Source organism: Pongo abelii, chromosome 17, assembly GCF_028885655.2.
Source record: "Pongo abelii isolate AG06213 chromosome 17, NHGRI_mPonAbe1-v2.0_pri, whole genome shotgun sequence".
In the NCBI taxonomy this organism is placed as follows: domain Eukaryota; kingdom Metazoa; phylum Chordata; class Mammalia; order Primates; family Hominidae; genus Pongo; species Pongo abelii.
This window is the reverse complement of record NC_072002.2, coordinates 94297980-94321870: the sequence shown is the minus strand read 5'-3', so window position 1 is coordinate 94321870 and position 23891 is coordinate 94297980. Positions and strand designations below refer to the sequence as shown.

Here is a 23891-nt window from a genome sequence, read left to right as displayed (position 1 = left end):
TTCTACTTCTTAGATGACCAGCAATGATGGCTAATTTTTCTTAAATGGTAAATTTTCATGTACATTTGAAATAAACATACTGAAAATTATTTTTAAAGTACCTGAAGTTCAAGTATCACAGAAGTACAAAAGACATAACAGCAGAAAGTCTTCCTCAACATTTTATGACATTTTTGGGCGAAACGTACATAACATAAAAAGCCATTTTAAAGTGAACCAATCAGTGGCATTGACTGTATTCACAATGTTGTGCGACCAACTCTATCAAGTCCCAAAACACTTTCATCACCAAAAAAGGAAACCCAATGCCTGTTAGGCAGATGCTTCGTGCTCCCTTCTTCCGCTCGTCCATGGCCACCTCCAGTCTGCAGTTTATCTCTACTAATTTACCAATTGTGGATATTTTCTATAGATGAAGTCACACAATATGGGACCTTTTTCATCTGGCTTCCACATAGCATAATGTTTTGAGGTTCATCCAGGTTGCAGCATGTAGTAACTCTTCATGATTTCTATGCCCGAATAAAATTCCATTGTAGAAATTTGCTATCCATTCGTTTATCCACTCATCTTTTAGTGAATATCCGGGCTATTATCACCCTTTGGCTATTGTGAATAGTGAATAAACACTAAATAAACACTGGGTCCCTGCTTTATATTCTTTTTAACTATTTGAGAAACTAAAAGTGTGTTTTCCACAGCTGCTGAACCACTTTGTTTCCACAAGCAATGTGCAAAGATTCCAATTTCTCCAGATCCTCTCCGGCACTCAATATTCTATATTTTAAAATTACAGCCAACCTAGTGGTGTATGGTGATGCCTCATATAGATCCGCACTTTCCTCTGGTCTAAGGCTGTTGACTGACTGTCGTTTCACATGCATGGTGGCCATTTGTATATTTTCTTCAGAGAATTAGAATTGCCTGTCCAGGTCCTTTGCCTATTTTCTAGTTGGGTTATCTTTCTAATGTTGAAATTGTAAGAGTTCTTTATGTATCCTGGATACTGGATCCTTATCAGATATACAATTTTCTCTCATTCTTTCTTTTTACATTTTTGATAATGCCCTTAGATGCACGAAAGCGTATTAGCTTTTGTTTATCTATGAATGTCTTAACAACTTCTTTTTTTTTTTTTTTGAGACGGAATCTTGCTCTTTCGCCCAGGCTGGAGTGCAGTGGCATGATCTCAGCTCATTGTAACCTCTGCCTTCCAGGTTCAAGCGATTCTCCTGCCTCAGCCTCCTGACTAACTGGGATTACAGGTGCATGCCACCATGCCCAGCTCATTTTTGTATTTTTAGTAGAGACAGGGTTTCACCACATTGGCCAGGCTGGTCTCGAATGCCTAACCTCAGGTTATCCACCTGCCTCAGCCTCCCAAAGTGCTGAGATTACAGGCATGCGCCACCAGGCCCAGTAAACTTCTTCATTTCTGAATGACAGTTTTACCAGATATAGAATTCTTAATTGACAGGTTTTTTTTTCTCTCTCTCTCACCATTTTTAAAATGTCACCCCACTGCCTTCAGACCTCCATGGTTTCTGATAAATCTTACGGAGGGTTCCTTGTGTGTGACCAGTTACTTCTCTCTCTCTCTGCTTTCAGGGTGTCCTCTTGGTCTGTGGGTGTCAGCTGCTTGGTTATGTATCTCATTACGGATTTTTCTCGTACTATCCTTCATGGGCTTTGCTGTACTTCCTGAATGTACAGATTAATGTCTTTTATCAAATTTAGAAAGTTTTTGGCCATTATTCCTTCACATATTTTCTCTGTCCTCTGTCTCTCTCCTCACCTTCTTGCATCTCCATCATGTGTATTTGGTATGCTTGATGCTGTCCCACAGGTCTCTTAAGAGCAGGTTTTTTTTGTTTTTTTTTTTCATTCTTTCTGCTCCTCAAACTGGATAAATACAACTGACCTAGGCTTAAGTTCACTGTTTCTTTGGTGTGCTCAATTCTGCTATTGAATCCCTCCAGTGAGTGTTCTTTTCACTTACTATACTTTTCAGTGCCAGAATTTGTTTGCTTCCTTTAGATAATTCTCTACTTGTTCCTACATCATTCTCCTGATATCTTTTAAGCAACATCCCCATGGTTTCCTTGAGTGCCCTGGCACATTTAAGACAGCTGATTTAAACTTTTTGTCTCCTAAGTCTGATGTCTGGCTTTCCTCAGGGGCAGTTACTATTACCTTCTTCTGGGAGTGGGCCACATTTTGTTTTGTTGCATGCTTTATAACGTTTTTTGTAGAAAACTGGACATACGCCGGGTGCAGTGGCTCACACCTGTAATCCCAGCACTTTGGGAGGCCGAGGCAAGTGGATCACCTGAGGTCAGGAGTTTGAGACCAGCCTGGCCAACATGGCGAAACCCCATCTCTACAAAATACAAAAAATAGCCGGGCATGGTGGCGCATGCCTGTAATTCCAGCTACTTGGGAGGCTGAGGCAGAAGAATCACCTGAAGCTGGGGGACAGAGGTTGCAGTGAGCTGAGATCACACCATTGCACTCCAGCCTGGGAAACAGAGCAAAACTCTGTCTCAAAAAAAAAAAAGAAAAAAAGAAAACTGGACATACATTATAATCTGGCAATTCTGGAAATTAGCTATTTCTCCCTCTTCTTGGTTGATTTTATTGTTATATGCTGTAGCTGTGTTTGTCTACTGATTTTTCTACACTATTTTTGTAAAGTGTGTATTCTTTATCATGGATGGTCTCTAAAGTCTCTCTTCCATTCTTATATTCAGCCAGTGTTCTGACAAAGATTTCCTTCAAAATGAAGAGAGAAAAAGGAGGGGCGGGGTGAGCAGGAAACAAACCCAAACAAAACCTGTCCTGGGCTTTGGAGCCTGGCTCTGTGCGGCAGCCTCACTGAAGATTTAGCCAGGCCATTAACAACTCTGCTGCATCCTTCCCTTCCTACTTGCACTGAGCCTAGAGACTGGCCAGAGGGAAAGACTTTAGATCTGAGCATTCCTCCAGTTCTTGGCTTGCATGTCGCTTCCAAAATTCCCCAGCATACACAGGGGAATTTTTGAATGCTCAAATTTCCCAAACAAACTCCCTCCCTAGCTTCTTCTGCCTGGCATTTGACACTCTACTATCTGGCTTGACTGTCATCTTTTGCCCTCTGCTACTATAGGCTGTTCACTAGCCTTGCATATGTTTGAGAAATGCCGCTACATTTCTACTTTTCTGCCCTGAGTTCAAGTTAGGTGAAAAAAAACAAGCACCTAGGGTCAACCCTCCAAGCAGTCCACCGACTGGTTAGAGGCAGAAACAATTCTTTTGGAATAAGCTGCAGACTGGGAACATGGGCCATCATCTTCAAGATTAGTGCCCTGTTACAGTGTTGGGAGAAGGTGCTGAGATCAGGGCAATTGTGGGGAAAAAGCTTTCCAACTGTTTCTAGGTTGACTTTTTCTGGATGCAGCAATTTCCCGGGTGCTGTAAACCTTTGATTTTCTAGAGCTCTGAAGTAGTTAGTTCTAATAGTTTCTGCTTGATTTTCAATGTTTCTGTGGAAGGGCAGGCATATGGAGCCGCCAACTCTGCCATTTCACTGCCATCACCACTCTAGTTATTTCTGAATAATACAATTAATACACCAGAAAAACATCTCTGCCTAGCCTCTCCGTTACAACAATTTTAAAAATAAGATAGAGCTATATTATATTCTTACAAAGACAATGCAAAGTTATACACAATTTACTGGGCCATTTGGGGTTTTTTTTCTCCAATACTAAGGCTTACCTTCTTCATCCTTCCTCCACCACACCACCATTCAAGCATCAAAGATTTTTAATAATTTTTCAACTCCATGGAGAAAAAACATCGTTTTCAACAAGTCATACTAGGACAACCTGATATTCATACAAAAGAATATGGACCCACACCTTACCCCATACACAAAATGAATCAAACAACCCAGTTAAAAAGTTGGCAAAAGGGATGGGCGTGACTCACGCCTGTAATCCCAGCACTTTGGGAAGCTGAGGCGGGTGGATCACGAGGTCAGGAGTTCAAGACCAGCCTGGCCAACATAGTGAAACCCCGTATTGACTAAAAATACAAAAAATCAGCCGGGCGCAGTGGCAGGCACCTGTAATCCCAGTTACTTGGGAGGTTGAGGCAGGAGAATCGCCTGAACCCGGGAGGCAGAGGTAGCAGTGAGCAGAGATCACGCCACTGCACTCCAGCCTGGGTGACAGAGCAAGACTCCATCTCAAAAAAAAGAAAAAAAAAAAAAAAGTCAGCAAAGGATCTGAGCAGACATTTATCCAGAGAAGATATACAAACAGCTAATAAGCAAATGAAAAGATGCTCAACATCATTAATCATTAGGAAAATACAAACCAAAACCACAATGAGATACTACTTCACACCCACTATCATCAAAAAGCAGTGGCTACAATCAAACAGGCAGAGAGTAATGTACAGGTTAGGATGTGGGAAAACTGGAACCCTCATCCATTGCTGGTGGGGATGTAAAATGGTGTGGCCAATTAGGAAAGCAGGTTGGCAATTCTTTAAAATGCTAACCATAGAGTTACCAAATAATCCAGCAATCTCACTCCTAGGTATGTATCCAAGATAAATGGAAATATTCACACAAAAGCTTGTACACAAATGTCCACAGCTGCATTATTCACAACGGTCACAAAGTAGAAACAACCCCAAATGTCCACCCACTAATGAATGGATACACAAAATGTGCTCTATCATACAATGGAATATTACTGAGCAGCAAAAGGAAATAAAGTACTGATGAATGCTACTACCAGATGAACCTTGAAAACGTGTCCAGTAAAAGCAGCTGGTGACCAAGGACCACATATTGCTTAATTCCATTGATATGAAATGTGCAGAGTGGGCAAAACCACACAGACAGAAAGGAGAACGGCGGCTGCCTGGAGCTGGGGTAGGGTGGGGAGGGAAACAGCAAGAACGACCACTGCCTTCTAATGTATTCAGGGCTCTTCTGAGAATGTCAAAAGTATGCTAAACTTAAATGACAGTGATGGTGATGGCTGCACAACTTTATGAATACACCAAAAAACACTGAATTGTATACTTTACATGGATAAATTTTATGTTATGTGAAATAGAGCCCAATAAGGTGTTAAAAATAAGTCATTTTTGAAGGTACTATTTCAAGTTAAATAATTCATTGTAAATGTCCTCTTATATACAAAAGATAAAAATCCACTGCAAACTTTTTAAACAGACTTTGGGGTTACTATGAAAACCCATTCAGTTTTTCAGTGTCTCCCTCATTTCCCAGGTTTTCAGTCACTTTTTTACTATCTTATGCCTACTTGTCATCGTTTCCCCCACTCTCTTCTTAATACATTGCTTCTTTTTGTACTAATGGACTGAAAAATCAAATAAACAAGCGCTTGAAGGATGTAAGTTAAGCAAGAGTTAAGGCCCTGAATGAAGGTTAAGGAGAAGTGTGCATGCATCAGTTATCATCTTGGATCACGATATTTATTTCTGTTGTTCAAAGGCCTCTGTACTTAAGAATAATAATAATAATAATAATAGGTTAATGCCATGCTATAGACATTTGACCTTTATGAGTGTGTTTAAAATATAATACCAAGATAGATTTTAGATAAAGTGACATTATGCCTCTCAGAAAATACGTATATACCAATAGAACACATTACATGATTATTAGTAATATATGTAATGCTTGTGTGGTTGTGTGTGCATTTGTATATACGTCTACAAAACATACATCCAAACATCTAGAGAATGAACAAATATCTACCCTAAAATTGCATGCATTATACATTATAAGGAAATTAATTAGATATTATATATAATCAATAACAATTAAAATGTTTTCATACATTTGTTATGTTAACTCTAAAATGATAATTACAGTAAGCAAACGCTAAGCAGGATTAAAGTGTCTTGCTGACCTCTTACTGTAAGCTTGCTATATAGTTGTGAATTCACTTCCTTGTCACGCTGAAAACGCCGAAATTCATCAATTGCTTCCCGTGTCATAGTAACAGCCAAGACAAATCCCTATAAAACAAAATAAGGTATTTTTAGAAAACTAAACTTTAACAAAAAAGAGAAAATTATTTGTTACTTGGTTTAACTTTTTTCCTTCAATTTATATTACTCTCTAAAACATAAAATAAATGAAAACCAAAAAAGTCAAAAAGTAACAATGAAATATTACAAAAGGATTCATTGTAAAAGGTTTGCAACTCTTAGTATACTCCCAAAATTTTTAATTCACCTCCTAATATATACTTCAAGCTAAATGTCAGAAAATACCTAGTAACACAAAGAAAAAGAAATTAACAATCTTCAATAAACCCACAAATTATATTTAGAATACTTGGGCATTCAAATACAAAATTTACAATGACTGACATAAAAATCTTACACTTGATTTCTGCACTTAAATTTTTCTTACAGAATAAAAGTATTTAGGAACACAAAATAATTCCCAGATAATCACACTTATCGATTTTCTTACATAGTGCATTATTATAGAACTGCAGTAGAATGAACAATTATAGTGCTTTCATCTCACTTTTTAAGTAAAAATCTGACTGTATTAATATGATGCTATCTAGAAAAAAATTTTTATATCCTCATAATTTATTGTGAAGCCCATTATACCACTAATATGGAGCTAATGCCCGTCATTTTTAAAGGCTGCATATATATTTTCTGACATGTTACAGGAATATTCTTCAAGTCGATCTCTATTATTAATGATGCCCTTGCTTCAGTCAAAACTGTAAATAACAGAACACCGGATGTATGTCCACTGAAAGCACAATAATCTTTTCTATTTCAGTTTTTTGTTTTCTGTATAACCAATAGACCAAATTAAGTGTGCCGCTGGAGAATGTTTCTTGTATTTACTGAAATGGTATTTTTCTCAAGTGTCCTATTTGAAAACCCCTTCAACAGTCATGACTTAAACATGGATTCTTCTAGTCTCTTTCCCATTCAAAATCAACCTGACAGCCTGTGTCTCTCACTCCTTTTCAGCCCCTCTGCCATCTCTCTTCAGCCACACTGTGTGCTCTCCCCCTAGTCGTGAGCCTCCCTCGGCCCTACAACCATCTCTCCCTGAGCACGTCAAGTCTTCTCCTCCCTTAGTCCGCACTCTGCACCATCGGAAACCTTTTCATATCCAGTATACTTCTCCACCTGCCACAGTTTCCTTCCACCACCACTGGACTACAACTATTCTCAAGTAAGGCAGACCCTCTCAAGAAACTTCCCCCTCCTCTGTGCATTACAACTGCTCACCAGGCCCTCTTTCCAATTCCCCATCCCTTGGCTTCCTGGACACCACATTCTCCTGGCTGTCTTTCTGAAGCCATGCACCCCTCTTTATCCAGTCACCCCAAAGCTGGCCTCAGCCCACTGATGGCCCAATTCTCTACCCATCCCACCGCCATCGTCTGTAAGCAATACTATGGCTCCTTCCTCCAACTGCTAACTGTGCTTCCTTCCACACATCTCTTCCAGCCTGACTGTACTCTGTGTGGCACCCTAGCCGGACGAAGGCTCTCCCCAGCTCTCCCACTGAAATACAGTGCTCTCCCCAAACCCCTAACCTTACAAATAGACAGATCTCTAGCCTTGTCCTCCACTCAATATTGCTGTATCCTTCAAAACCAGGGAACTATGAGTAGTCTCCTGAAACACCATGATGTCTTTCTGATCTTTGCCAGTGTATTCCCAGGGGTTATCGGAAGCACTGTTTTGAGAAGTGTCCTAAAGCCACTCTTGGACTCAAGGAAAAAGAAGACACGAACAATTTGTGATGTGCCCCATTTGCAAAGAAGGCAGGCATGGCACGGCATGTGCCATGTATTTGCCATGGTCTCCACTGAAGACAACGGCTGATGAGCAGAGTAAGACCTCACTTAGGTCCTTTAGCACACACTGTATTCTTTTTTTAAATAGCTTTGTTGATATATAATTCACATGCCATAAAATTAACACTATAAAAGTATAGAATTCGTTTTTTAGTACCTTCACAGAGTTGTACAACCATCACCATCATCTAATTTTAGAAGATTTCCATCATTCCAAAATGAAGCACCATACCCATTGCAAGTCACCTCCCATTCCCTCCCATTCCCTCCCACTCCTAGGCCCTGGCAATGACTCATCCACTTTCTGTCTCTATGAGTTTGCCTACTCTGGGCGATATGGTAATTCTGTGTGTAGTATTTTGAGGAACTGCCAAACTGTTCCTCAAAGTGGCTGCACCACTTTACATTCCCGCCAGCAACTAATGAGGGTTCCAGTGTCTCCACATCCTCACCAACACTTGTTACTGTCTGCCCTTTGTATTGCAGTCATCCTACTGGGTGTGAAGTAGTATCTCTGGTTTTAACTGGCATTCCTCTACTGACTAATGACGTTGAACAACTTTTCACATGCTTATTGGCCATTTGTATATCTTCTTGGGGTAAATGTCTACTCAGATCCTTTACCCACCTTTTTCCTAGGTTTAGTTGTTGAGTTATAAAAGTTACTATTTTGGTGCCCTAGTTGAAAATCAATGTGTCATAAATGTAAAGGTTTATTTCTGGACTCTCAATTACATTGATCTACGCACCTATCTTTATGTCAGTACCATACTGTCTTGATCACGCAGTTTGTAGTAAGTTTGGGAATGGGAAAGTGTGAGTCCTCCAACTTTGATCTATTTTTTTCTATGATGTATTAGCCACTCTGAGTCCTTTACATTTTCATATGGATTTTAGGATCAATCTGTCAATTTCTGCAAAAACATTTAAAAAAATAAAGAAAAAAAAGCCAGCTAGGATTCTGTTAGGAGTTAGATTAAATTTGTATGTCAATTTGGAGAGTGCTGCCATCTTAACAATATTAAGCCTTTCAACTCATGAACATGACTTTCCACTTATTTAGACCTTTTTTTTCAAAATTCTTTTATAGTTTTCATTATGTAATTTCATGCTTTAAGTTTATTCCTATTATTTTCTTTTTGATGAGATTATAAATGGAATTGTTATCCTAATTCCATTTTGGGATGGTCATTGCTAGAAATACAAGTGACTTTTGTATGTTCATCTTGTATCCTGCAACCTTGCTAATTCATTTTGTTTAGTTACAATGTTTTTGTGTGTAGATTCCCTAGGTTTTCCTATAAACAAGATCATGCCATCTGTGCCCAGAGATAGACAGACTTTCTTCTTTCTTTCCATCTAGATGCCTTTTACTTCATTTTCTTAACTAACTGCTCTATACAATGTTGAACAGAACTGGTGGGAGCAAACACCCTTGTTCCTAAGTTTAAGGGGAACACATTCAGTCTTTTATGATTAAGAGTGATGTCAGCTGTGTGAAGTACAAAATTTTAAGAACGGAAGAAATTTTTATATTATGATAAACGTCTCCATAATAGAGTGAAGAATATACAATAGGGAATGATGGCCAGTTTCTTCAAAGCTGGTAACAAGTTATGACAAAGCAGCAATGAAATAAAAGTGGTTATCAAAAAGCCTGTTAGAGACAAAGAAGAACTTGAATATAAATTCATCATTTTATTGAACTAGAGTTAGCAACAGAAAAACAAAGAAAATGAATATGAAAAGCCAAAGCAGCAGATACCCCCAAAAAAGTTCTAAGAAAGTTGGTGTTGTCAAAAGCCTTAAAATTTGCACATATTTAACCAAGCAGTTTCACTTCTAGAAACTTATCTTAAAGGAAAAATTCTAGGATCACAGCATGAATATGAAAAATTAGAAATAATCTGAATGTCCACAAGTAAGAAATTCATAGCACAGTCATATGATGAAATGCTGTATTTCCTTGATTCAAAGATGTCACTGGTTTTAAGATATGTCAGTATTATTTTAGTAGTAGTCTTGGGTGGGAAGACAATAGCATTGTAAATATACACATTTTATAAGCCACAGCTCAATTTTAGTAACATGAAAAATATGCATCTTTGAATCCAAGAAATATACTTGTCTGCAGCTATTCCCACGTAAGAGAAGACTTACTGCTACAGACTCATGTTCATGATGCAGAGGTAACTTCCTAAAGTTTTTGTGACTCACTGAGATAAGAGAATGAAAGTGATTACCAAGCACATTTTATTTATACAGTATAGACAATATTTTAAAGGAGTGTTTTTTAATCAGGTAAGCATATCATAATCACCTGAAAAGATTTTTTGTAGCATAAATTTGCTCAGACCCTACCTGAAATGTGTACTTTTACCTCTAATTTCCAGGGAAGAGACCTCAGACACGTATGTTAAACTCTCTAGGTGACTCTAATTTTCACCCCTTTAAACTTATGGCTTAAAGACAGCAAAAGTTAACCAAATTCATTAAGTAATCATAAACCACAAAAATGTGCTAGTTCCTAAGAACTCAAGGAAGTCAGTGAAATTAAGCTCCCACTTCAAATGAAGTAGTATTAGAGAAGACAGAATAAAGAGGGTTAGGTCTTAAGTCCTGAAAACAGGAGTTAAACACTCTTAAGAGGAAACAAGATCCTGGTCACATGCAAGGACTATTAGTGTCCAAGCTGTTTTACAACACACTTCCAAATCTGTTTCTCTGAATAAGTAACACATGTGTACGATTCTCAACAGCCAAAAGATGTCACCACCACCACGTCCATCCCCCGCATATCTAGCTGAGGAAATGCCCAATGGCCAGCCTAGGAACATAAAAGAGACTAAAGGAAAGGGAAGTTGAGGCCACTATTTCCTTCTACCACTGGAGTCTACAATAAATGAGCCTCTACCGTAAGAGTTTAGATCTGAGTTCTTAAATGGATCATTACAGATTGGTGGTTTATGGAGGACTGGAGTAAGCAAGTCTTACTGTAGGAGCACTTGCGTCTTCCCATTACCTCGGTACCAACGAGGTCAAAGATTTATGCTATAACACTGCTCCCTAGAAAAATCAAAACTGGAAGCAAGAAGGGCCATTTAAACTACTGTCATCCTGGCAACAGCAGTATTTGTGCACGAGTGTGTTACACAGACTGGACAACATGGACTTCTTCTCATGTGGCTTGTCCACAGCCTTTCTCCTATTTCTCCAGATAACCCAAGAACCATGCGGAGCGAGTCCAAAACAATATACATTTTTGTAAAAGGAGAAAAAGTTAGATGGGTGCATTATTGGTGTGCCTTTGAGGGCTTATCATGTGCCACACACTTTTCCAAGTATCCTAAATGAGTTACCCCTTTTAAATGTCACAAAAATCCTACAAAGTATGTATCTTTACCTCCAATTTACAGATAAGCGAAGTGAGACACATAGTGAGTAAGTAACCTTACCAAGGCCACACAGATCACTAACAATGGTTGTCTCTGGATGATTCCAAGCAATTTCATTCGTTTTTCCTTTTCTTACTTTGCCCACACCTCTAATGCAGAGACACACACACAAAAAAAGAGTAGATGGAAGGAAGGATTTTTAAATAAGACTGAAAAATCAAAGTCCTCATAGATTGATTTCTCACCTACATAGCCTATCTGGTTACCAATTATTTATTAACAAAGTAGCAGAAGACATTTTATATAGAAGATACAGTGTTAAAAACTGTTAGAGCCAGAGCTTTCTTTATCTAAAGATCTTCTGCATAGACAGATCTATTCCATCTCATTCACTTTGATAGAAGCATGGCATTCTGTTTTGTTACTCTGATTACACAAGCTTTGCTTTAAAGAATTGTTCTGAAAGCTGAATATGAAAGGTAATCTTCATCCAGACACAAAAGTGTAATGAAATCAACTTATTTTCAATTTACACTTCTATTATATGGGAAGTATAACAGAAATTAGTTCAGACCTAAATATTACCAAAAGTAACTGAAAAAGAAATATTATTAATTAAGCTATCACTGTTTTCAAAAACATCTCAATTTTAGTTAGAGAACAGGGGGAATAAGTTTGAAGTAACTTGTTTTATTTAAAATTAACGAACAACAGAAATAGGATTTTACAGCCGACAACTGTAAAATGGTTTTATGCCTCAGAGGCAGGATTTTGGCTAGAAGAAATCTGGAAATGTTAACTGATATCTTTTTCTTGAGAATATTATAGAACCTTAGAGAACAAAAGATGGCAAAAAAAAGTCAATGTATGTATAAAGATCATGGTGTTATTGGCACTGGATATAATGGGGTTAATATAAACTGGTATAGAAAATGCAAGAACTCAAGGGCTTATGAGGAATTCTTGTTGAAGAACATTTTCTTCAGTTAAAAAAGAGACACCTATAAATATTTTCAAATTTGCATTATTTTAAATAGTTTCCTTTAAAGAGATTTCTTTAGATTTAGTGTATGTTTAATTATTCCTTAACTTTGTCTAATTATTCAAATTGTCTTGATTCTCAGCATTTTTAAAAGCTTTTTAAAAGAATCAATATGCTCTCCTAAGCTTGCTTCTCAGATTTGAAGGTAAGCCTAAGGTGTACATCAACTTTTTAAGAGATTTGCTCAATCAAAGGTTAAGATGCATATAAACAGTGAAAGCATACTATTCATCATTTGTTATCTGAAAGGTAGCATCAATTGTGGCTGCTGCCAAACCAAGGAACAAAAGAAAATCATTTAAAAAGTAGATCAATTCTCAGATCTAACAATATGATACTCAGGACATAAGAGAACTCATCTAGGTGCACCAGAAGGCAATGTCAAGCATTATTCAAATGGAAAAAGTGGCTTTTCACTTCTCTAAAATCTTAAAACGCAAATGTAGTGGAATAACAGTATCTTTTATATGAATATTGAAGTAGTTGCTTATTGAGGTAATGATCTAAAAATAATTAAAGCTAATACATGTCAAAAAATGATAAAGTACTTCAAAATAACAGATGATAAAAATTCAAGCTAAAGGACTAAAAATTGCAGCTGGAACTGGAAATGAACGATTATATGAAAAGAAAAAAACAGAGAAACGTTTTCTCGTCTTGGTAAACAGACGTGTGTGTGCTTGCATGCACATTTCACTCAAGTATGGCCAAGATCATCAATTTTGTGAACAAATCAAATAAAGTTCTTCATAAAGAACCATCTGAAGGACATTTTCTTTGGTTGAAACCTAGTTAAATCAGAGTAAGTACAAAAGGCCGAAGCAAAATATACATAAATACATTTTGCTTTACTTTTTAAGAAGAATTTGTGTTCTCAGACCATCGTTGTTTAAGTTAAAACAGTTTTAACTCACGAGGCAATTTTTTGTTTTTTTTTAAGACAGGGTCTCGCTCTGTCACCCAGGCTTCAGTGCAGTGGCGCAATCATGGCTCACTACAATCTCTGTGTCCCAGGCTCAAGCAATCCTCCAACCTCAGCTTCCTGAGTAGCTGGGACTAAAGATATGTACCACCACACACAACTAATCTTTCTATTTTTTGGTAGAGATGGAATTTCACCATCTTACTAAGGTTGGTCTTGAACTCCTGAACTCAAGATATCCTGCCGCCTTGGCCTCCCAAAGTGCTGGGATTACTGGTATGAGCACCCAGCCGGGAAACGATACTTAAGCAGTAAATACAACTGTGAAAGCTATGAATAGAAAAAAAGGGGCTAGAAATAAATACATTAAAATCATAAATATAATTGGCTGGGCGAGGTGGCTCACACCTGTAACCCCAGCACTTTGGGAGGCTGAGGCGGGCGGATCACGAGGTCAGGAGATCGAGACCATCCTGGCCAACACGGTGAAACCCAATCTCTACTAAAAATACAAAAAATTAGCAGGGCGTGGTGGCGGGTGCCTGTAGTCCCAGCTACTTGGTAGGCTGAGGCAGGAGAACGGTGTGAACCCGGGAGGTGGAGCTTGCAGTGAGCCGAGATCGCGCCACTGCACTCCAGCCTGGGCGACAGACCAAGACTGTCTCAAAAAAAAAAAAAAAAAAAATCAATGTGATTGTGTTTTAAAATGAGCAAGTATTTTTCTCTGTGTTCTAAAGTTTCTATAATGCTATACTGCTTTTATTAAAAAATGAAAAAAATCAACAGCAGTTTTTAAATGAGACTTCTAGGAAGTACATAGCCTGTAGAATGTTTTGCACAAATGCAGCCTGTAGAATGTTTTGCACAAATGCATAAGCAATCATTAACAATCACATTGTTCATTATAACAATGCTTATGAACAATCATATTGTTTAACAATATTTATAATGGTAAAAAATGAGAAACCACCCCAAAGTCTCCTTTCCCAAAGGAAGGGATTAATCAGTTGTGGTATATTTATACAATGAAACACTTTAGCGAAGTGAAAAATAAAGTAGATATATGTGTTGATATGGATCAATTTTATAAACAAATGTTAAGCCAAAAAAGTATGTTGCAATAGGCCACACAGATTAAGATAACCTTTATAAAAAATGTTAAAGCATACAAAATAATATTGCATATTGTTTTAATGATAAATATAAACACCATAAAACTATTAAGAGATACATAGGAATTATAATCTCACATTCAGAATAGGTTACTGCTAATGTGGTGGAAGGTGGAGAAAAGAAAGGAGAAACAGTTATCTATACTCTCTTCCATGGTTACCTAGCTTCAACAACAACTTTCAAAATTCTGTTGTATATACTTCAGTGTTTCTTCTGTGTGTGAATACATGCAATACATACACAAACACACGGCTTCCTTTTTCACCCAGGATGAAATCTGAGAGCCCTGGAAGAATTGACGCCAGGCCCTCTGACCTCCTTTCCAACTACTTCTTCCCACGCACACCCTCCTGGATGACCTCCTCACACCCTGGAGCAAGCTAAAACAGTCCAAGACCTTCTGCAACTGCTCCTCTGCCTGCAACACTCTTCTCTGTTTCATATCTGTCTGACTGTTTTACCAGTAAGATGTCCTTCCAATGTCACCTCACAGGAGAGGCCTTCCTTGACCATCCCATATGAACATCCCCCTTCATCCTCTACTCATTTTTCCTGCTTTATATTTTCTTCTTCATAGCCTGATGGCTGGCTACGTGGCATTAGGAGTTTATATACTGCCTTTTTTCCCAGAATTTTAGTTCTATTAGAACAGGATTTGGTTTGTCTTGTTCATTGTTGTATCAACATTACCTAGACTAGGGCTGGACATGAAGGAGCTCAATATTGATTGATTGAAAGAACTGTGGATTTCATTCTATACATATTTTGAGCCACCTTTTAAAATTTATTCTGATACATATGTAACTTTTATGTTATTAAAGACTTTTCCTAAACACCATTTTTAAAGCTACACAGTATTCCAACAAGTACACAGGATATAGCAGAGTTTAAATAATCTATTGTTAGACATTTGACTTTTTAAAATATTTATAATGGACATTCTTTAGACTTTGTGATCAATCATTATTTCTTTAGGATAAATTCCTCAAGTAAAAATGCTGAATCTCTTCTTCAGGTCTTTGATATATATTACCAATGACCCTCCAAAAAGGCAACACAGGCATGCATGCACACTACGCACACTAATGGGGGAGCTCGCCGCATCTATACTAATGGGATGAGCGCCACAGTGTTACAGTTTTACCCATGCTCAGCTCCAATGTCTCTTTCAATCTTACTAATTTAATAAGTTAAAAATGTATTCATTTATCGAGTAATTTTGTGTTTATATTACATATAAAGTTACTCATTCCTCAAGTCCACCCTACTATGAAGTCTATGTGAAAGAGAAATCAAAAAATTTCCCTCAGCATGGCTTTACTAACGGGTAAACAGGAAAGCCTGACTGTGCCTGTCCAGGAAACAAGAATTTAGTCCGTCTTCCAGTTCTCCGGCTTCATCTGGAGTTCTCTGGTTAGGGAGACGGAGCCTACCCAGGCCAGGACAGACCCCTCGGGAGCAGACTGCTCGGCTCTCCATGTGGAAGGCCACAACTCACATGGACCCCCGAGGACTGCACTCTTCTTTCACTGACGGAACCCTTTCACTCCCTGTGTTTCCTACCTAGATTCCTCGGGTCATCTGCCCAAAAGGGAGCAAATCAAAAAAAGGAAGTAGTGGCCAGGTGCGGTGGCTCACACCTGTAATCCCAGCACTTTGGGAGGCTGAGGTGGGTGGATCATTTGAGGTGAGGAGTTCGAAACCAGCCTAGCCAACATGGTGAAACGCCGTCTCTACTAAAACCACAAAAATTAGCCAGGTGTGGTGGTACACGCCTGTAATCCTAGCTACTCAGGAGGCTGAGGTAGGAGAACTGCTTGAACCCGGGAGGCGGAGGTTGCAGTGGGCCGAGATTGTGCCACTACACTCCAGCGACAGGGTGAGACTCTATCTCCAAAAATAAAAAATAAAAATAAAGGAAGTAGTACATTTTTCTATGAAAGGAGGAAAGACGATGTACATCTTGTCTCTACAAGCTAAAAATTAATGAAAACTATCAGCCAACAGCTTAAGACTATCAAGACAGCATATGTTTGAAATGGAAACATTCATTGATAAGCATCATTGCATCACTGGCCTTTTGAAAAACTTTATACACTGAAATATCAACCAGAAATCATACGTACTGCACTTGGATACTTCAGAACGCTCACCACGGTCAGGGTGTGAAGACACTAACAGAACAGACCCACAGCCCCAGCCCCCGTTCCCAACAGCTGCATCACACGGGAGGGAGCTGCTGATGACCTGCAACCTTAACACAGGTGCAGAATGACCAAGGAAAACCCCTCTGCTGCCAGCTCAGGCACTTTGTAACTTTGGCAGCTCTACAGGCAGGTGCTACCACCATACTTCCCATGGTTCTCAGAGGGACTGAAGTCACTCAGCAAAATCTTTTAACAGAAGTTCAGTGATACACTACAACATGTTTTTAAAATCTGGTCAATTTAACTTTTAACCATCTCAACTCTTAAAACTATATTCTAAATATTTCATAATTTAACTTAATTTTTAAAGTCTTTTCTTACCAGAGGAGCCCAGTAGGTGTAGAGATAGCCTATTTTCAATGCTGGTACAAACTGTGAGCAGGATATTACCAGAAAATAGAGATTCAAGAAAAACTTGAATTGTTCATACAAAACCTAAAAACGAAAAGAGAAAATTAACAAAATTCCTTCAAGGAAAAAATTTTAATACCTAAATTAAACAATTAAAATCAGCACAACATATAACCACATTTCCATCAAACAGTGAGAATATGTTCTGATTCAAAGTAAATGTATTAATTTTCACATTGGCTTTCTAATAGCTGTATCACAAAGAAAGGTAAGGTTACTCCCAAAATATATTTTAAATAAACTGAAAATAAGACAATTAGGATGTTCAATTGTTTAAAATGTCATCTAAAAGTTTTTTTATTTTTCTTATAAGAAATTTTCCAGTTTTCCATACTCATTTACTAAGTCTTTACATGAACATCAAAAAAAGTTAGATAGCAAAACCTTCCCAATGTTAGCAAGCCAGTAAATATACAGGTGTATCTTGATAATGACGCAGAAAATCTTACAATGGAAAAGTCATATTAACCTTATATTTATGAAATGGCAAAAAAACAAATAAATAGCCACTTTTTTTTTAACATGGACATCCAGGTAGCTTTACAAAGACTGAGTGAACAAGCCAAGACAGACTGCCTTAATCTCTTGTGGGTATTTACTTCCCTCAAAACATTAAAAATGATAAAATATAAGAAGTTGTAATTGCAGACCAATTTTCAAGAAGACAGCTACCCACCTACTCTTATGGTCTTTGGATAGTTAATTCTTAATAATATTTTCAAATATAAAAGAAATTTCATCATTCAATAAAATTTTAGGAATGTCAATACTGAAAGGTTTTGGTTTTGGCTTTCACTTTAAACAGTTATCTTTAGGGAAGAAAACCCAAGATCTAACATATTAATAGAACTCAATTTACAAATGCCTCTAATTATCAGATTTACATCGAAAACCAAAATGGAACAAAACTTACGTTTACAGATGAGAATAATTCAAACAGCGCACTACGATTAAATCAAACTTGCAAACCTGCAACCTACAAATCACAATCTCTTTGGATGCCATTTCCATGCCACTTGGAAGGTATGAAAATTTCACCAAGCAGGGCAATGGGTTAAGTGCTTATTGCTGACCCAGAGGGTCTGCAACTTGTTTTCAGAAAATGAGGTTATCTGCATCATCATATGGCGATGTGTGGGACTCAAAATCAGTTACACTGACAATATATTTATGTTCATAATCACGTTCAACCTGCTGTCTAAGAATGTTTTGAATTATTTCATAAATTAATCTCAGCAGGAAATGAAGTGCTTTTTCATTAGTGATTTCTTTAAAATCTCAGTTAGCATAAATTATATCTATTAGCAATTTAGAAATTGCCATTCGTGGTAAAAATGACATAGAATTCCTACTGTGTAATTACCAAATGTTTCTAAAATACTACATTTTAGATGAAAAGACTAATTTCAGAGACAATCTAAGATAAAAAAACTCATACACATGGTAATCATCATACAGTCACATCCACAGGTATTTTCAGTATGCGGCCACTCTGGGCAGGCTGTGTGGACTTACGCTGATCAAAGTTAAGCTGCACTGCTGGCTTTAAACGACTGTAATCAATGCTCTACTGTCTACTGACTGAACCTGCTGACCTCTAGGAAAATGTACACTGCTTAGCCAATCTCTGAGATCTGTGAGTATTTAATAATTTAAACCTAAGCAGAAAACAGCGGCTTCATTCAATAAAGATGCGAATATTTATCTGCCTGTAAGACAGTTTACATTTTATTATCCTGACAAAAGGTCTGTCTTTTAATTATGAAGCCATTAGTTTTGCGGGTTTTAATAAAGAAGTACATTAGATAACAAGTATTTGCCAATCACTAGGTGGACAGGGATGAGGTGGGGGTGGGAGTAAAATCAATGCCAAATACAATGTCAGCATGATTATTTAAATTAAATATACAAGATAAAGCAATCCACATTCCATGTAATCAAGAGCTTTTCTTGCAAATAAAAGACATAAAACATGCCAAAAACTTTGATATAGAAATATAATCAATACCAGCTTCCTTTTCCTTTAGAAAGATAAATAAATCTATTAAAATAACGAATGACATACAAAACACAAAAATTATTCAACTATTCTAATTGTATATGAACTGTTTTATATTTTAAGCCGGTAATATCACTAGCAACAAAAGTAATAAAATATTTAAACTACAGTATTTAAATTTAGCAATAATACCCAATTAAAGATAACTAATGATATAACAATATAAGAAGGTCTGAGATTTATAATCTGAAGTAACAAAGACATCTATATATAAATATGCATATTACAGATACTTTGTTACTGTATCATTTCAGTATAAAAAATTGTTTCATTTTCTTTGCAAAATCTCTTGGCAGGGTTTAAACATTACATTTACTTTTTTCTCCAAACTAGTTCCCAGCCAAACAAAACGTATAACTTGTTTTCTGTTAATTTTATTTACCTTTACTTCATTATGTCTATATTTCTAAAATAATATAAATATGATGTTTATCAAGAACTGAAGGCAATAATCAAATTGTACATTTTCTTGAGCTGAACTCTATGATGTAGCCATTAAAAATACATATGAATTATTTAGCAATTATTGGGAACACAGATGGCTCAAAAGCAAAAGGACACTGATTTGGATGTGACACAACTCAATACCTAAGTCAGAGTCTCAACAGGCTCCATCCTATAGCAAAGGAAGCCAGCAATCTCTGACACACAACCCATCTCCAAGAATGCAATAGTCTTACCCCAGGTATAAAAGTAAACACATTGTATTTCTGATTTTTTATAGAATTCCTGGGATGTTTTTCTTCACACTTTTCAGGACATCCAAGCCATACTGTGCGAGCTTTCAGTTCTTTCTTTCTTCGACAAATATTTATCAGCCAACCACAGCAACTATATGAAACAAAAGATACATGTTGTGTTTTTTTTTTTGCTTTTTAAAAAAGTTCAAACTAATTGTACATATTTAGAGTCAATATTGATTGTTTCTGTATTCACCAGACACTAATAGCACACCTAATGCTAATTTGTGGTGTTTTTCTTATAATAGGTTGGTTACACAAATTTAAATTTGACATAAAAATACAAAGTCTTATATAAACGTACCCCAGGGGAGTTATCTTTCTGTTTAGACACTCTTATTGGCAAAATAAAACCTTAATATTCTGAAGCAGTCAATGCTCTATATGTTGAGAAAAGGTATAGCTATAGGTTACCTACTGGTAATTCCCAATACACTTTTCAATGATAAAGGTCCTTAGATTTCAATTAATCCAGGATGTGGCTCATTCTCTGAAGTAATAATCACTTTTTCCACTCTTAAAAAATGACTTTTCCAGTAGCATTAACTAATGCAATATTAAGACTTACGCTCAGGCCAGGCGTGGTGGCTCACATCTGTAATCCCAGCACTTTGGGAGGCCGAGGCAGGCGGATCACCTGAGATCAGGAGTTCAAGACCAGCCTGGCCAACGTGGTAAAACCCCGTCTCTACTAAAAATACAAAAATTAGCCAGCCGTGGTGGCAGGCACCTGCAATCCCAGCTACTCGGGAGGCTGAGGCAGGAGAATAGCTTGAACCCAGGAGGCAGAGGTTGCAGTAAGCCAAGACGATGCCACTGCACTTCAGCCTGGGCGAAAGAGTGAGTCTCCATCTTAAAAAAAAAAAAAAAAAAAAGACAGCTCAATCCAATATTTAAAGAGGATACAAATGTTTCCTGTGATATTCTAATGATAATAAAAGCTTGACTGTATTTCCACATAGCTCTCTTCATCTATGCAGTAAATATTTTAATTTTACATTTACCCTGTTCCAATAGTGTCTGGGTTTCAGGAGCACAACTCTTCCCCTTCTTGGTCATCCAAACCATTATTTTGGGGTAGAGAGTACAGAGTTTCTAAAAATACCTCAGAAAATGATGAAAAGGTATCAAATTCATCTCTTTTAAGCACAAAATAATCATGAATTTAAACTTCAGTATTAAAATTTTGGTTTAATTTAAATTTTCAAAATGTAGAGAAAGACTCAGAATGGCTTATTAGAGGAAGTTGTTAAATCTCACCTTCTAATTGTATTCAAGGCCAGAATAGAAAGCCTGCTGTATAAGTCAAATATTCTTCATGTTTGTGACAAAGGAAGCTTAAAAGTTAACAAAAAGTTTTGCATGAAGAAGACAGCATAAGGCTGATTATGAAATGAGGCTGACACATCAGAGCTCCATCTCAGAATTGCTGTCTCCCATGCTGGAGTGCCACACCTTTACTATAATCATAATGCTCTCCTACTTTAGAAATCACTTTACAAATACTGAAAACTTGCAGGTTTCAGTATTTGAATTTATGAATTTGAATATATGAAGTAAACTTCATAAATCTCCCATAGTAGCATTCCTTATGAGGGCATGTGTGTGTGTCTCAACTGAAGTTGGTACTATCCCTATGAATATCCACTTAATTCTCAGCTGTGCTGGGAAGATCTTCACACTGAAAGGTCAGAGGTTGTTTCTGCGGAGGCTGCCCATCCCTAACAGGGACTGTTCCAGCACGTGAAGGACTGCCAAGCACTGCTCTCTTAAGCGGTGCTCTCTCACGGGGCTGATGCTCTGCCACGGGGATAGCCAAGCAAGACAGCTCCCCCCACCCTTATTCTAGAACTTCCACCGCACCCCCACCCTTATTCTAGAACTTCCACCGCAGCACACAAAGACGGAGCTTTGCAAGAATGGAACATCTTAGCACTGCCATCAGCACTTTTGAAACAATAAACCCAAACACCTCCAAACTGAAAGCATACTTTCAAGTCCACAACAGTTATAAATCAGGGTGGTATTAAAGTGATTTAAGATTGTCAAAACAAGTATGTTCACCATTAATATTTTTGGTAGGGTAGGAAAGGAAATGGTCAAGTAGATTTCAATAAAATGCTGATAATATTTGATCTGTTTATGCTTGAATGAAAGAAAAATTAAGTAAGGCTTCAAATAAAATAGAGTAAGCTTTCAATGACTATTTCTCTCACCGTACCTGTTGCTTGTACTGTCCATCTCGAACACTCTCACATGCCTCCTTCCCTCCAGCACCCCCGCTGTGGTGCCATGTAGGCTGCAACTGCTCTGTGCTCTCCTCCACTCTGAGTCGCCTTCCCCCATGGCAGGGGCTCATGGGCACTCCTTCCCCAACTCCTCCCACCAACAGCAGCTATAAATCATCACTCTTTTATCTGGTGACAGCACAAACTCCTAGTCCCAGGAAAATCCTGGTTATGTTACCTAAGAATTACCATCTCAGACAACTGCAACTACACTATACTGATGCCGAACTCCCATATCACATAGACGAGAAAACTGGAGGTCCCATAGGCAAGTGACTTCTCTAAGACTAAACCACTAGTTAATGGCAGAGTTGAAACCAGAGCCTGGATCTCAACCTCCCGCCACATCAGTATCATGTCCATTCACTGAGCTGACAACAGGCAGAGGCCAGCTCTTGCTCAAGTTCATGCACTGCCTTTCCTCAGCCCAGGCATGGCACCACAGCCATTCAACAGATGATGAAAAAAAAAATGAATCACTTGTGAGTAGGCAACAAAACACAATGGAAAAACATGGACTTTAAAGTCATGGTTTTGGAGACAATCACCAGCAAGTGACCCTATGGAAGCTCCTTGGTCTGAGTCTCTGTTCGCTCATCTGCAAAGCACTGACAAGAGTGGAGTTTACACACTACAAAGGCTCAGCACAATGCCGCCCATGGAGGAAGCCCCCGAGGCCTCGGTCTTCACTCTCCTGCCTCCCAACATCCCACTCAAAAGGTCACCCTCCTCCCAACAGTAGCTTGGGCACAAAGAGTACCCAGGCCTGGACCGTCCAAATGAGCATCCATCGGCCCCATGTGGCAACTTTCATTTCAATTAATTAAAATTAAATAAAACTTACAATCCAGTTCCTCAGTCACATTAGCCATATCTCAAGAGCTCAGTGGGCACCCTGGCTAGTGGCTACCATAATGGACATCCCAGATGGAGAATATTCCATTACTACAGTGAGTTCTATTGGACAGCAGTGGCATCAACAGAGCACATTGCAAGCTGGGCCACAGGTGCAAGACAGGTTTCATATGAACACATTTCTCTTCAGCATTTCAAATAGAGCAAAATTCTTCAGGAACAGACTCAGATATGAATTTTTGCTCTAAGACACATAATTATCTACTCTGATGTTCTAGTATACAAAAGTCAGACAAATTCAAAATGAAAAATCAAATATTAAGATCTAAGTATTTGAAAAGATACATATAAAATTTAGAAAATATAAGCTTTATAGCATTATCTGATATTAACATGTTCTTCCAGACAAATGACACTATAAACGCAAGACCACTGTCTGCATAACATGAGCACTGTAAACAGCAGCCACAACAGAAACCTTAACGTTACCATCAATGTCAGCAACTACATGAACTAATGCCTCACTACATGAGCACTGTAAACAGCAGCCACAACAGAAACCTTAACGTCACCATCACTGTCAGCAACTACATGAACTAATGCCTCACTACATGAGCACTGTAAACAGCAGCCACAACAGAAACCTTAACGTCACCATCACTGTCAGCAACTACATGAACTAATGCCTCACTGACATCACTCTCACTCGAGAAACTCTAAATTCAATGCCCACTGCTAAAAACATAAATATTCAACATTTTACTCGGTTTTTTCCTCTATAACCCTGTACCAGTAAATCTAAGATGCCTAGACTTTGATGATATAATTATGTTATTCATATCACTGTGCTACTAATAATTTTATTGTGTACAGACAGAATAAAGTAGTGGTTAAGACGCCACGATCATATCATGTGCTACTACACAGAACT

The 23891-nt window shown here is 37.8% G+C and overlaps 1 protein-coding gene across 12 annotated transcripts in view; it reads right to left on the bottom strand.

The window, feature by feature from the left end:
- ATP9B (ATPase phospholipid transporting 9B (putative)) overlaps positions 1-23891 on the bottom strand; it is a 305109-nt gene that overhangs the window by 245767 nt on the left and 35451 nt on the right. For 10 of the 12 annotated variants that reach the window (XM_009252491.4, XM_002828331.6, XM_054538120.2 and 7 more), the window contains exons 3-5: positions 19758-19908; positions 16929-17042; positions 5934-6042 (exon numbers count right to left, since the gene is read on the bottom strand). In XM_009252491.4, the coding sequence (XP_009250766.2) occupies positions 5934-6042; positions 16929-17042; positions 19758-19908 (374 nt within the window). Of the gene's footprint in view, positions 1-5933; positions 6043-8617; positions 13554-16928; positions 17043-19757; positions 19909-23891 lie in introns of those variants that run through there. The other 2 variants (XM_054538125.2, XM_054538126.2) reach the window with 2 other exon arrangements.